This window comes from Andrena cerasifolii, chromosome 1 (assembly GCF_050908995.1).
Source record: "Andrena cerasifolii isolate SP2316 chromosome 1, iyAndCera1_principal, whole genome shotgun sequence".
NCBI classification, from domain to species: domain Eukaryota; kingdom Metazoa; phylum Arthropoda; class Insecta; order Hymenoptera; family Andrenidae; genus Andrena; species Andrena cerasifolii.
The window spans coordinates 32,529,150-32,540,821 of NC_135118.1; the positions used below are offsets into that span (position 1 = coordinate 32,529,150).

Sequence of the window (11,672 nt, forward strand, 5' to 3'; positions counted from 1 at the left end):
GCTCAAAACGAACGTCGAGCGTCAGCATGAAATTGCACCTTTAACGGAGTATTACGAATTAATTTCCCGCGTTTTAGCATTCAAAATGCTGGAGTCGATTTGAATTGGCAGTTGACAGATGTCACTTTCGACGTCGCAATACAGCAGGCATATCATAGAATCTCTATACTCTATGCTCTGTACTACATATGCGATCCAGTAATGAAGATCTGTGTGGATCCGTGAATGAAACGAAACGTAACACTGCGCGTAATCAGAATATTTTGTTTCGTCTCCCTGTATTTCCTAGTTTCTAAGATTAAGACTCAGCAATTTATGGTACTAATCACAGTTGAGTTATAACGAAAGAATCATGTGCGACAACATGAAGAACAATCCTTTCGCTGGGTTGTTTTCTACCATCGACGATGCTGTGTCATTGTCATCTGAAAATCAGATGTGCATCAATGAAAATAACGGAGTTGACTGTATTACGAGACTGGAAGATAAAGACAGCCACGATATTACAGAATGTACAAACTTCCGAGATTCGGAAGAATTCAAAATCGATAGCAAGGTTAACCACATACTAGGTGACATATTTGGAATAACATTATACGCCACCGAAACCAGCAACCAGCAGAAACAGAGATTGGTATTCGTCGATGTCGATTCGATCGGGGAAGCGGTTTTCGACAGATTGATGCTTCCCGATCTCGAGTCCAGCTTGGTTCCAGAGAAAAATTCCCAAGAAATTTGTTGCGATTCCCACACGCTAGACAAACAGGCAATATTTTATTTATTCGAAAGCTACTGCCGACTGCAACGATATCAGAATAACTTGGAACTATCCGACGTTCTCTCCGATATACGCCAGGTTATTTTACAAAATGCAGCTCTCGCGTTACAAGAGCCAGACCTGTTCAGGGAACAAGAGGTGGGGTATACGCGCACGCTGCTGTTTCAATTTTGTAAAACTAATCGTAAGAGATCCTGTCGAATTTCGCAGAATGTAATTCAACTTTACTGCGCCTTTCAGATTCACAATCAGTTTATTACGTTATGCATGGAAGCAACTGGGCCAAAGCTAGAACTTATATCATTCACCGATGGTATCGTCAATGAACTGCAAGTGGAAAACGAAGAAGATACTGTTAATATAATCGCTGCATCCTTCAGCCCTATACTCGATATAATTCATAAGGAAGCGGCGCAGAGTAATCTTCTCTCTTTTCGTCAGTATTGGTTTACAATATTGATCTTGTTTTCCTCGATAGAACCTTTAGCCAAATTAGTAATCAATCATAGCACTCCTAAGAACAACGAAGGTCGAGCTTATGCGGATACGTTATTAGGAGCGCTTCTCAGTACCAGTTGTTTGCCAAAAACCACAGAAGACAGATTCAACTTTTTCGAGAATCCGTTGGAAATGGTAAGAAACCTGTCGAAGTAATTTAGAAACTAATTTCGAGCTTCTATCGACCGTTATACATGGAATAATGCTTATTCGTCATTGCAGTCTAACACTATTAATGAAAACAACATTTGGACTGCGCTGGATGCGCTGAGCGAGTCGTTGCACAAAGTTTTTCACTTGTTGTTAAAATGCTCCGCGGAGGTTCGCGATTTGACATTGCAATGGATAGGCAGTTGCCTTCATTTAAACGCGAATAGAGGAAAAATATGGAGTACTCAGAGTGATTTAGGTTTTAACGAAGTATCGTGCGTCTCTGATGGTTTCATGTTAAATCTGGGAAGTCTCTTGTTGCAGCTCTGTCAACCGTTCTGTAGCGAACACAATGAAGTAAAGGCACTTAAGATAGATCCTACTTATTGCGCCGTCGAGGTCAGTTAATTCTCAAAACTTTTTGTCACACAAAAATTCTAAAATACTGTCCACTACATGCACATTTAAACCCCATATCAATGACTTTCCTACGAAGTATGGATATCTAACATAAAATTTTAAAAATTTTCACTTTTTTCCGGGCTTCAAGGTGTTGTTCCCCCTTAATTTTATCATAAATAAATTTAATGAACTCTAGATGAATAAGGAGAACGAACATCCGAATCGGGTTGTACATTTAAAAGGAATGTCTTCCGAAACGTGTTTAATACCAACATCGGACGGTGAAGTGAGACCAGTTGCTAAAACTTTTGGATTCACCACCGAATGTTTCTTTTTAACTCACAGAGCTCTGGATCTCGGCTACAGAGTAGTATTAGACAAGCTCTTAAAGTAAGCACTGTTCATGAGTAAACTAACGATCGTAACACGCAACAGCTATCATCTGTTGAAATTGTAGAACGAATCAAGACATGGCGAGAACTCGGAGAGAACTTCAGGATGCGCAAACCGATGGGAATTGGAATCTGATAGAGCTGGTAACTCTGTTCCTGGAGGAGGAAATGACGAAGTGCGTATGCGTTTATTGCTTTCACAAAGAAAAGAGAAATAGTATACGTTACGCTAAGCGACACGTCTTTCGTGTTAAATAATTAAATCGTACGCCTCATGATGAACATTTAATTTCGTACATTTTAGGTATTTATCTTTGAGAGCTAGTCTTTTAGCGCCAGGGATGTTAAAGTTGCTAGCAAAGTTTCATGCCACAACAGCATTCTGGTTAGTGCAAGTGTATTTAAATGATATAAAAGTTGGCGAAGAGGAACAGAATGATTATGCGCCGAAGAAACGTAAACCAGTGACTTTTCCTTTTCCAGACACTGTCCCAGATACTCTGAGGTATCTTCCGGCGATTCTATACCTTCTGAACGTCTGGGTAACATACTTTTTCTAATAACGCATTATTTACCTCTAGATGCATTCCCGAATTTGTAGTGGAAAATACCATTAGGTTTTTGGATTCTCTGCGGCACCTGAATCCAAATGTTTTCGAAGAGCAAGGCCCGTCTTTCTTGACACCGGTGCTAACAGAGGTGAGCTAAAAGCATACGTAGGAAGCCTAAATCGATGCGACGCGATTCAATGAAATAATCAAACATATTACGCCAGATAATAGCGCTGATGGAATCGCAGAATCGCCTTTACAATCCTCATTTACGCGCTCGTCTGGCAGAGGCTTTAGAGGCTCTCTTACCTAGGAACGACGAGACCGTGAACTCCGTAATTCCGAGTTTAGGAACATTCCATAGAGAACAATTATTTATCTCGCACCCGCAGAGGCAGCATGTATGTAATCTTTTAATTGCTATGGTATTCTGGAGCAGTGATTCTCAACCGGTGGGTCGCGAAGTGTTTTCTGGGGGGTCGCCACGGTTACTTTAAGTTGTCGATTTTTAGCATTTATTTATTTTAATTATTAAGTTAGAATTATATTCGAAAATACCACTAAAAGGCGATCGTGACTCAAAAAAGGTTGGGAAACGCTGTGTTGGAGGAATATCAATTTCCCTTTCTTTATCTCAAGCTTATTTTGTAATTTAGATCGTCACCAATTTGCTCAAAGTATCTGTAAGCATTGAAATGACTGGAGAAAGCGTGCAATTCGAACAGAAGCTCAATTATCGACGACATATGTACGTTGTTATGGAATATTTATGGAAACTACCGGAACATCGTAATAACTTCATGTAAGTGAGGAACATAAGCGGTACGTGTACTGCAGACATTGTATCTCATTAAATTCAATTCGTTCCCACTTCATGTTACGTACACCCAACTTACATGCCACTTTAAATTATGTCATAGTTTCAATTATACTCGTATACTATTACATTGTATAAGGATGCTAATGTTCTATGGTAACTGATATTGTAATTCCAACCTCGAAGAGATGGATATCGATATTTTACGCTTCGCACGTTTACTTTCCAGTTCTTTAGCTGCAGAAGCGGAGGCTAACATGGAAGCAGCTCAGCCGCCCCTATTCTTGCGTTTTATAAACCTTCTGATGAACGATGCAGTATTTTTATTAGACGAAGCATTCTCGAACATGGCTCAGTTGAGGCAATTGCTTCAAACGAGGTATGCATTCGCGTGATACCCAATACCGACAAGTTCTCCAGTTCCTTGTTACATAATGCGATATCAATCTGAATCTAAAGGGACAGCGAAGAATGGAATAAGTTGTCGATACACGAACGCCGCCAACAGGGTCGATATCTTGAGCGCCTGCGAATAATTGCTCGATTTGACAACATTCTGTGTGAGAAAACTATAGACATATTAAAAATGCTAACGACTGAGATAAAATCGATCTTTTGTCACCCGATGTTGGTGGATCGCATGGCTTCGATGCTTAATAACTTGTTGCTGCAGCTGGTTGGACCGAATAAGAAGAATCTAAAGGTACCAAGCATAATCAACCATTCGCATTATAAGAATTTGAAATTGGTCTCATTTGTATAATTTCTTTCCCGAAAAATCGACTCGGCTTTAGGTCTACGATCAAAAAGAGTACGCTTTCAATCCAGCAAGTCTAGTATTAAATACGTGTGAAATTTATATAAATCTCGGTGAAGTGGAATCTTTTGCGATCGCCGTTTCTCAAGATGGTCGGTCATATAGCCCGGAGCTATTTAAGGACACCTTTTTCGTTTTAGGTAAGTATCTACATACATGTACACACGACTACGTAACTTAAATAGGTGACTTTTAGGAATTAATTAAAGGAGAACTACTATATATAATTTAATGGGACTTTTTGCATTGTATTAAGGATGTCTTAAATTATAGAAATATATATTTTGTTTTATAATTAATCGTTGCAGACGGCACTGGGGAGTCGTTAAAGTCAAGACGTCAAAAAAAAAAATGATCCAAATCGGTGGGACCTGTATCTCCAAATGTTATTATCCGATTCGACTGAAACTTTTTTATTTTGAAGAATATACTTCTGGCTAGGGAGGCAACCAGAACAATTACAAAATAACTGTTTTTGAGAAAATAACGATACTCGAAGTTTGAAATCACTTTTTCCCTATATTGTTCATCCTTTCAACGCCTTTAAAAAATTATAAATTTTCAATTTTTTGTATTTTTTTCTGGCATCCCCCCTAGTCAGAAGTATAGTCTTCACAATAAAAAAAGTTTCAGTCGAATCCGATAATAACTTTTGAAAATACAGGTCCCAACATTTTGAGAACATTGTTTAGAGAAAAACGCGTTTAAAGTTTTACGTGGGCGCCGAGTGGCCGGTTGTTGCCCATGCATTTGCCGCTTTTCAAATGCCTATATTTTCGGGAATTTTACGAATTTCAACAAATCCTTTTAAACACGTATTCCTAAAAGGTTGAACATTCGAAAAATGAAATAAAAAAAATCGACTTTTAGACCGGAAAGTCCCCTTAAGTAACATTTTGGTAAGAACTGCGCCAAAAGCAAACGTGACTCGGTTTAGCTTAAGTGTCGCTTAATTCCATTTCAGTTCGTATCGGAGGTGGCAACATATGGAGGGAGTTGAGTCCATTCGTGAGAAGTGTAGAAGCGGCTGCAAGTCAGAAGAAAGAGGAGGACGAAATTCTGCTCGATGCTCCTGACGAGTTTCTCGACCCTATTATGTCCACTTTGATGACGGACCCCGTCATCCTTCCATCTGCTGGGATAACTATCGATCGTCAAACCATTGCGAGGTCAGTAGTTTCTTTCGGATTGCTAACAGTAAATTTAATGTTATGGCGAAATGCATATGTACGTTTCAGGCATTTATTAAGCGACCAAACCGACCCGTTCAATCGATTGCCCTTGACTATGGACATGGTAACACCCGACACTAAACTTCAACGCAGGATACAAGAGTGGGTGCAGCAGAAAAAGGAAGAAAAAGCAAAGAACCGCCACTGACTGGTGGTTATTTAAGGGTGAAGCTCGGGTGGTTCAAGGCATATTCCTCGCGTTTCGATACCATTGAACATAGGTGGATGAAAAACACGATCCTCAAGGTTTCAGGTAACAAAGACGCCAAGTATGATCTAGGACCAACCAAATGCGCCATGTCATTTAGTTTAAATTTTATTGTTGTATTATATTATACGATTGCGCGCGTGCCCCTGCCCCTGTAAACGTTATCACCGCAGTAGGTATGTCCTATGTCAATTTGTCGCCCTATAATTCGTTTTATATTCTAGAGAATTTCCAACATTGCATTTTCCGCAAATAATTGTACCCTATAGCAGTCTATAAGTAAGCACAGAGTTAAAACCTTGTTATTTTACGATAAGTGTACAAATATCATTTGTAAAGATTCCAGCGTCTTATTCGACCGTGGTGGATGTCCCGAACGAATTCGGAGTACAGACTAATTTCGGAGACTGGAATAAACTGTAGAGCACTGTAAAACGTTGAAATTTTAATACACTGTAGGATTTTCGGAATGTATTACATTGTGGAATTATTTACAATCTGTTCATCAGCTGTTGACAAAACTTCCGAAATAATTCAGTAGCATTTGCAATTACAAAGTATTCGCGAGCTCCTGGAAATCCGTAACAAACCACGAAGCTCCCTTCTTGACGCTTTCTCTAACTACGTTTCCTCCGTATCCTGTGAGAAAAATAATAGTGTCATTAATGCCACTGTAGAGCCCGGAAAGGCAGCCTGATTTTGAGAATTTTTTATGCGATTATAGTGAATAGAATACAAAATCTGTTTGAAGGCTTTCGTTGTACATACCTTGAAGTATGATCACAATTTTTTTTAATTTTTTTTACACAAAATGGCAGCGCCACAGTTCAACTAAAGAAGCTTCTTCTGAAAAACAGTGTTCCGTGGCCGGAAAGATTTCTCCTTCAATTTTTGACCCAGAACAAAAAACCAAACATTTTTTAGTTCTATACAAGACTATCTCGGGAAGTAAACGAGGAAATGAAAGAATACTGTTTTTTGTAAGAATGCTGCGTGATTGAACAAAAAGTGACGTGAAAAATTGTTGGAACGTTTTGTTCAATCACGCAGCATTCTTACAAAAAACAGTATTTTTTAATTCCCTTGTGTACTTCCCGAGATAATCTTATATAGAATTAAAAAATTGTTGGTTTTTTGTTTTGGGTAAAAAAATAAAGGACAAATCTTTCCGGCCGCGGAACACTGGTTTTTCAGAAGAAGCTTCTTTTGTTGAGCCGTGGCGCCGCAAAATTGTGATCATAGTTCACAGTATGTACAATAAAGTCCTTCAAACAGATTTTGTATTCCATTCACTACTCTCGCATAAATAAATCTGAAAATCAGGCTACTCTTCCGGGCTCTACAGTGGCATTACCTCTTAAGGAAATAAATATAGCTATTTATTTTCGGTATAAAACAATTCTGCACGTACCTATAAACAATTCTGCTACTGAAACGGTTTCTAAATCAGTCGCCCCATCTCCGATGTGGACAACAGTTTTAAATCCTCTTTCCCTTTTCAGGCGTTCGATTACCTTCGCTTTGCCACCGCTCTGGGCGGTGAGCTGATTCTCATCGAATCCTGCGTATTCCCCTGTAAATAAATTGACGAGAACTTTAGCTGTAACACATTAAGCTAATCATGGACAGGTATAAACGGATAACAACCCATGAAATAGAATTTAAGTCTGTTTGCAAATACATTTTCTAATGGAATATCGAGGGATACAGCAACTGGTGCTATTAAACAATCAAAGCCACCGGATATTAGAAACACTTGCTTTTGGCGAGATCGTAGGGCCTTTACCAGGGTTCTGAAATTTTTGTAAGAAATTTTAAAGGAGACAGCACAAGTCGAGTCGCAGTAATTCTTTATCGATGATAATTATTTCCTACTGAATTCCAGGTGAAAGTTTTGGTGGGTGCGACAAGAGGAATTGCTTTACTTGTGTAATACGTGGTCTTATGATATTCAATCTTTCCGTCAACGACTGCTGAAACGTTACGCTTCCTTGCATTGCTTGCCTTGTTCTAAAAGCACATCTAATTAATCTCGTGCGCGATAAATTAGACGAATGGTAATCTACGAAACAGTTAGAGAGTCGAGTGGCTGGGAAACTAGAGAAGGAATTCTTACAAGGCAATGATCTCGTCCCCTTTGTCGCAAAACTTTGCGAGTTCATCGATTCCTTCTTCTTGTATCACCGTGGAATCTACGTCAAAGGTTACAGCATCCGCCTCTCGCCATATCGTTTTTAAGTCGTACAGGTTCGCCATCTATTTCGCTGACTATTCACAGGTTCACAGCAACAGGTGGCACGGGCACTATAGGAATTATAACATTTTACCAGATTTTACCGCGTCGATGGCGCGACGCGTGGTGCCAAATGCCCGATACACGGCCGATTTCTTCACCTTCAGTAATCTTCCAGTTAGAGTTATGTTCCACATAACTGGCACATGATAGCATCCAACTGGTCGACGAGTGCCACATGATAGCATCCAATTGGTCGTTTACTAACCGGGACTTTAATTGGAGGTGAAGAAATCGGGCAACAGTGATCGACTGATCGTTATTCTGCGAACGCAATAGTATTAAATAAATATTTATACCTTGCAACCTCCGATAAGAGAGTTTGATGAGTAAACTGTAATTTTGTTATATTTTCCGGTTATGTTAAAGCATTTCATCATCGTAATTTGCGCTTTCGAAATATCTAATGTTCCATATTTATCAGCAAGCTTCAACGTCTTTCGAGGTTAAAATATTGCGCCAACTCGTTTACGTTCCACGTTATCAATGTTATCACACACGTGTATGCTGTGTATTTATACATATATATGTATGTACACAATGATCGTGCCATTTAATTTATTCCATTCACGGTATGTATATATTTACGTACATATGTAAGTACACACATCAATATACCTATTCGAGATAATCGTATCGTCAACAACCGATGGATGATGGATCTATGGATCTTTAGGTACTCTACAATTTTATTGATTCAAAGACAACGTCCTTTCAATTTTCATCCTTCCGTGTTACAAGAGTAATGTACAAATTATTCGCTCACGAGAATCTATTGGGAATTTTATTGGGTTTAATTTATCTGACAATGAGAGGAGAGCAGAATGGGGCTAAAGGCTAGAGAGGAACATACATACGGTTACAATAACGTTAACTCAATTCATTTCATTGCCGATTGTCGATCAAATACAGTACATAGTAAACACCACTGTTTTTTTTATAAATATTACATTTTTTATAAACCAAATGGCTTTTGTTGTTCAATAAATACCTTTAAGAATTTCACTCAATGTCAAAAAATTACATTTCAGAAGAATTATTTATAAATAATTAATCATTAATTATTTAATTTAAAAATAACTAATCATTAATTATTTAATTTATAAATAACTAATCATTAATTATTTAATTTATAAATAATTAATTATTAATAATTAATGATTAATTATTTATAAATTAAATAATTAATTATTCTTAAAGGTATTTATTGAACAACAAAAGCCTTTTGTTTTATAAAAAAAATTAATATGTATAAAATAATAGGTAACAAAACAAAATTTGAATTTGATAATAAATTGAAACCTGTATTACCTACTTTTTGAAAAAAAAACTTTTTTATTGGTTTTTATTGATTTTAATTTTCTATTTCTACTAATTTTGCCTAGATCGGGTCCTTAAAGTGGAAAATGTTTACTGTGTACTGTGTTGATCGATAATCAGCAACGAAATGAATGGAATTAACGTTATTGTAACCGTATGTTTCCCTCTAGTCTTTAGCCCCATTCTGTTAATTAATAATTAATTAATTATAAATACTTCTAAAATATTATTTTTGACATTTTTTGACAGCCTTTTTTTAAAAGGCGGCAAAAATCATTTTTGCCAAGCGCAGCGGAAGATTTAGATCGGGCCCTGTGCACTTTCAAGAGTTTATTGCGCTAATACCAAACGAACTTATGAATACCATGAGCTTGTGAACATGGAGACAGAATAGTAAACAATTATCCTCTTTTTAACGCACATGTTTTGTCGTCAGTCTCCTTGTAAAACTGTTCGGCGTGGTTACCTTGCCTCCAATAATCTGTTTGTTGGGTGGGCATTTAGACATATAAATCTTAATATATAAAACAGCAAGTGTTTACGTGTTTGTCTGTCGCGTAAAAACTCTCGAACGGTAAACTCTGGGGTCACGAAATGTGTCGCAGCTTATTATGCCTAGCAAATCCAGATAAATGTGGCTTAAAAAAAATATAAATAAATAAACAATTTTTTTTATAAAATCAGAATCTAACCTTCAGGCGAAACTGAGTAGTAAAGCTAGTATTCTTATAATTGTCATTTTGTCAAACGAAAGAATTGTGATCTGTGTACCACCATGCAGAATTGATGCTCATTACGCATACAGTTGAATATATTAGGTCTAAGTATAAGCAGTGGTATTGTTATAATAAATTAAAACGTAGTCAAGGCCACCGAGCACTTCACAATCCGCTCCTCCTCTTCAGGTATGAAATACACAAGTATCGTTCGTCTCTATAGCCTCGAGAGAAATTTTCTTCTTCACTTTACTTACGCTACACTTCCCTGATAATTGCAAGGGGAGAATATTAGCTCTCTCATTCTCGCAGGAGCCACAGAAAAAACAAACAAAAGACTGTACTTCCGGGTGGTCAGCCTGCGTCTACGCCAATGCCGATTCACGCTTTCAATTCTTCCGGCTCCTCTCTTCCACGTGTTACGGACTATTACGGAGGCCCCGATTCGACACACATATTACTTTAATTACTCCTTCATTGCCATCGATTGTTTTTCCAACTCATTGCGCTCCTTCGATCACGAGCTACATACCCTGATAACCATCTGTCTCCAGGCTGACATCAGATTCGTAGCAGGTATCTGCGGACACAGACGACTACGGTTCTGATGTCAGATTCTGCTGGCCAGATCTGGCTATCAGGGGAGCTTTAACTTTTAATTACAACGAGAATCCGCGATATGGTAAAGTCTTCGGTACCGCATGTTTTCGTTAGCCACCCGGAAGTACGAAAACTACTTTCTAAGAAATGCCGATTGCAACACACTTATCTCCTTTTTAATTCCGCGCTAAACATTTCTATCCGATCGTCTATTCAAGCGGGTATACGATGGAAACAAATATGTGCCGCCTATTTAATTGCGGTTTTGTAAACCGCACTGCGGATATATCTGCTCTTTAAGACGAGTTGTAATTACCTAACACTCCGTTGTTAATAAAAACTGGATTAGACTAAGGTACAGAAAGACTGCAGAAATCGCTACACTAATACCAGTGCATAAATTCGAGACAGAAAGTAGAGGTTAAACCCGTTAAATTGTTCAATATACATGTATTTATAATTTGTACTTACCTATTGTAGACATTAGATAGGTTACAGAAGAGAAGATCTAAGTACTACACTATATCAGCCTGGTTCGCGCGCAGAAACGTCGATACTTTCGCTGTCTGACCACACACTGTGGATCCAACAACCAAGTCGATTCTCATTCTCACTTCTCATCTCACGAGTGTTTCGAAACGACTTAGGCCACCGAGTCCGGGTACCTAGTTTTAATTCCAACCGCTGGTAGCACAGTGATCGTCTTCCTCTATCCTGGATCGATAACGTTGCACGTGACACGAGATTGGTAAAATGGTAACAGGGGCTCTAGCGTCCTCGAGTTTTGCGATAACAATTTACATTGGATATTAGCTCTATCCAATTGGTCTATGCTATCGGGATGGAATGATATGGGCAATCGTAGATAGCGTAGCTTCCAGTTTCAGAGAGACGTGTA

General features: G+C 38.3%; 2 protein-coding genes across 5 annotated transcripts; one reads left to right on the forward strand and one right to left on the reverse strand.

Annotated features, from left to right (window-relative positions):
- The first annotated feature begins 187 nt into the window (after window positions 1-187).
- Window positions 188-6,319, forward strand: Ube4a (Ubiquitination factor E4A). The gene is made up of 14 exons (XM_076826483.1): window positions 188-916; window positions 1,019-1,411; window positions 1,499-1,825; window positions 2,025-2,218; window positions 2,286-2,396; window positions 2,525-2,725; window positions 2,802-2,919; window positions 2,996-3,172; window positions 3,428-3,573; window positions 3,818-3,967; window positions 4,048-4,291; window positions 4,383-4,545; window positions 5,370-5,574; window positions 5,644-6,319. Exons 1-14 carry the CDS (start codon window positions 353-355, stop codon window positions 5,783-5,785), a joined length of 3,135 nt encoding a protein of 1,044 aa, XP_076682598.1. The 5' UTR covers window positions 188-352; the 3' UTR covers window positions 5,786-6,319.
- Window positions 6,122-11,397, reverse strand: Aay (phosphoserine phosphatase). Of its 4 annotated transcripts, none has more exons than XR_013087074.1 (8): window positions 11,246-11,397; window positions 8,438-8,910; window positions 7,962-8,149; window positions 7,721-7,855; window positions 7,493-7,638; window positions 7,257-7,418; window positions 6,341-6,484; window positions 6,122-6,272 (listed from the first exon to the last, which is right to left on the reverse strand). XR_013087074.1 is itself a non-coding variant. In XM_076826538.1 (8 exons), exons 4-8 carry the CDS (start codon window positions 8,099-8,101, stop codon window positions 6,396-6,398), a joined length of 672 nt encoding a protein of 223 aa, XP_076682653.1. In that variant the 5' UTR covers window positions 8,102-8,149; window positions 8,438-8,645; window positions 8,731-8,910; window positions 11,246-11,396; the 3' UTR covers window positions 6,271-6,395. The 4 variants fall into 4 exon arrangements, 3 of the variants coding, with proteins under 3 accessions (XP_076682653.1, XP_076682666.1, XP_076682644.1); XM_076826538.1 differs by having other exon boundaries at window positions 6,271-6,484; window positions 8,438-8,645; window positions 8,731-8,910; window positions 11,246-11,396; XM_076826551.1 differs by lacking the exon at window positions 8,438-8,910 and adding an exon at window positions 8,240-8,402 and having other exon boundaries at window positions 6,271-6,484; window positions 11,246-11,369.
- Between the last annotated feature and the right edge of the window lie 275 nt (window positions 11,398-11,672).

Excerpts from the sequence above, each read along its gene's own strand:
- Ube4a (XM_076826483.1), top strand. The coding sequence starts at position 353 with ATGTGCGACAACATGAAGAACAATCCTTTCGCTGGGTTGTTTTCTACC. Across the intron at positions 917-1,018 it reads ACCTGTTCAGGGAACAAGAG|ATTCACAATCAGTTTATTAC; the intron begins GTGGGGTATACG and ends TGCGCCTTTCAG. Across the intron at positions 3,173-3,427 it reads CGCACCCGCAGAGGCAGCAT|ATCGTCACCAATTTGCTCAA; the intron begins GTATGTAATCTT and ends TTTGTAATTTAG.
- Aay (XM_076826538.1), bottom strand. The coding sequence starts at position 8,101 with ATGGCGAACCTGTACGACTTAAAAACGATATGGCGAGAGGCGGATGCT. Across the intron at positions 7,856-7,961 it reads GGGGACGAGATCATTGCCTT|AACAAGGCAAGCAATGCAAG; the intron begins GTAAGAATTCCT and ends ATGTGCTTTTAG. Across the intron at positions 7,419-7,492 it reads ACTTAAATTCTATTTCATGG|GGGAATACGCAGGATTCGAT; the intron begins GTTGTTATCCGT and ends ATTTATTTACAG.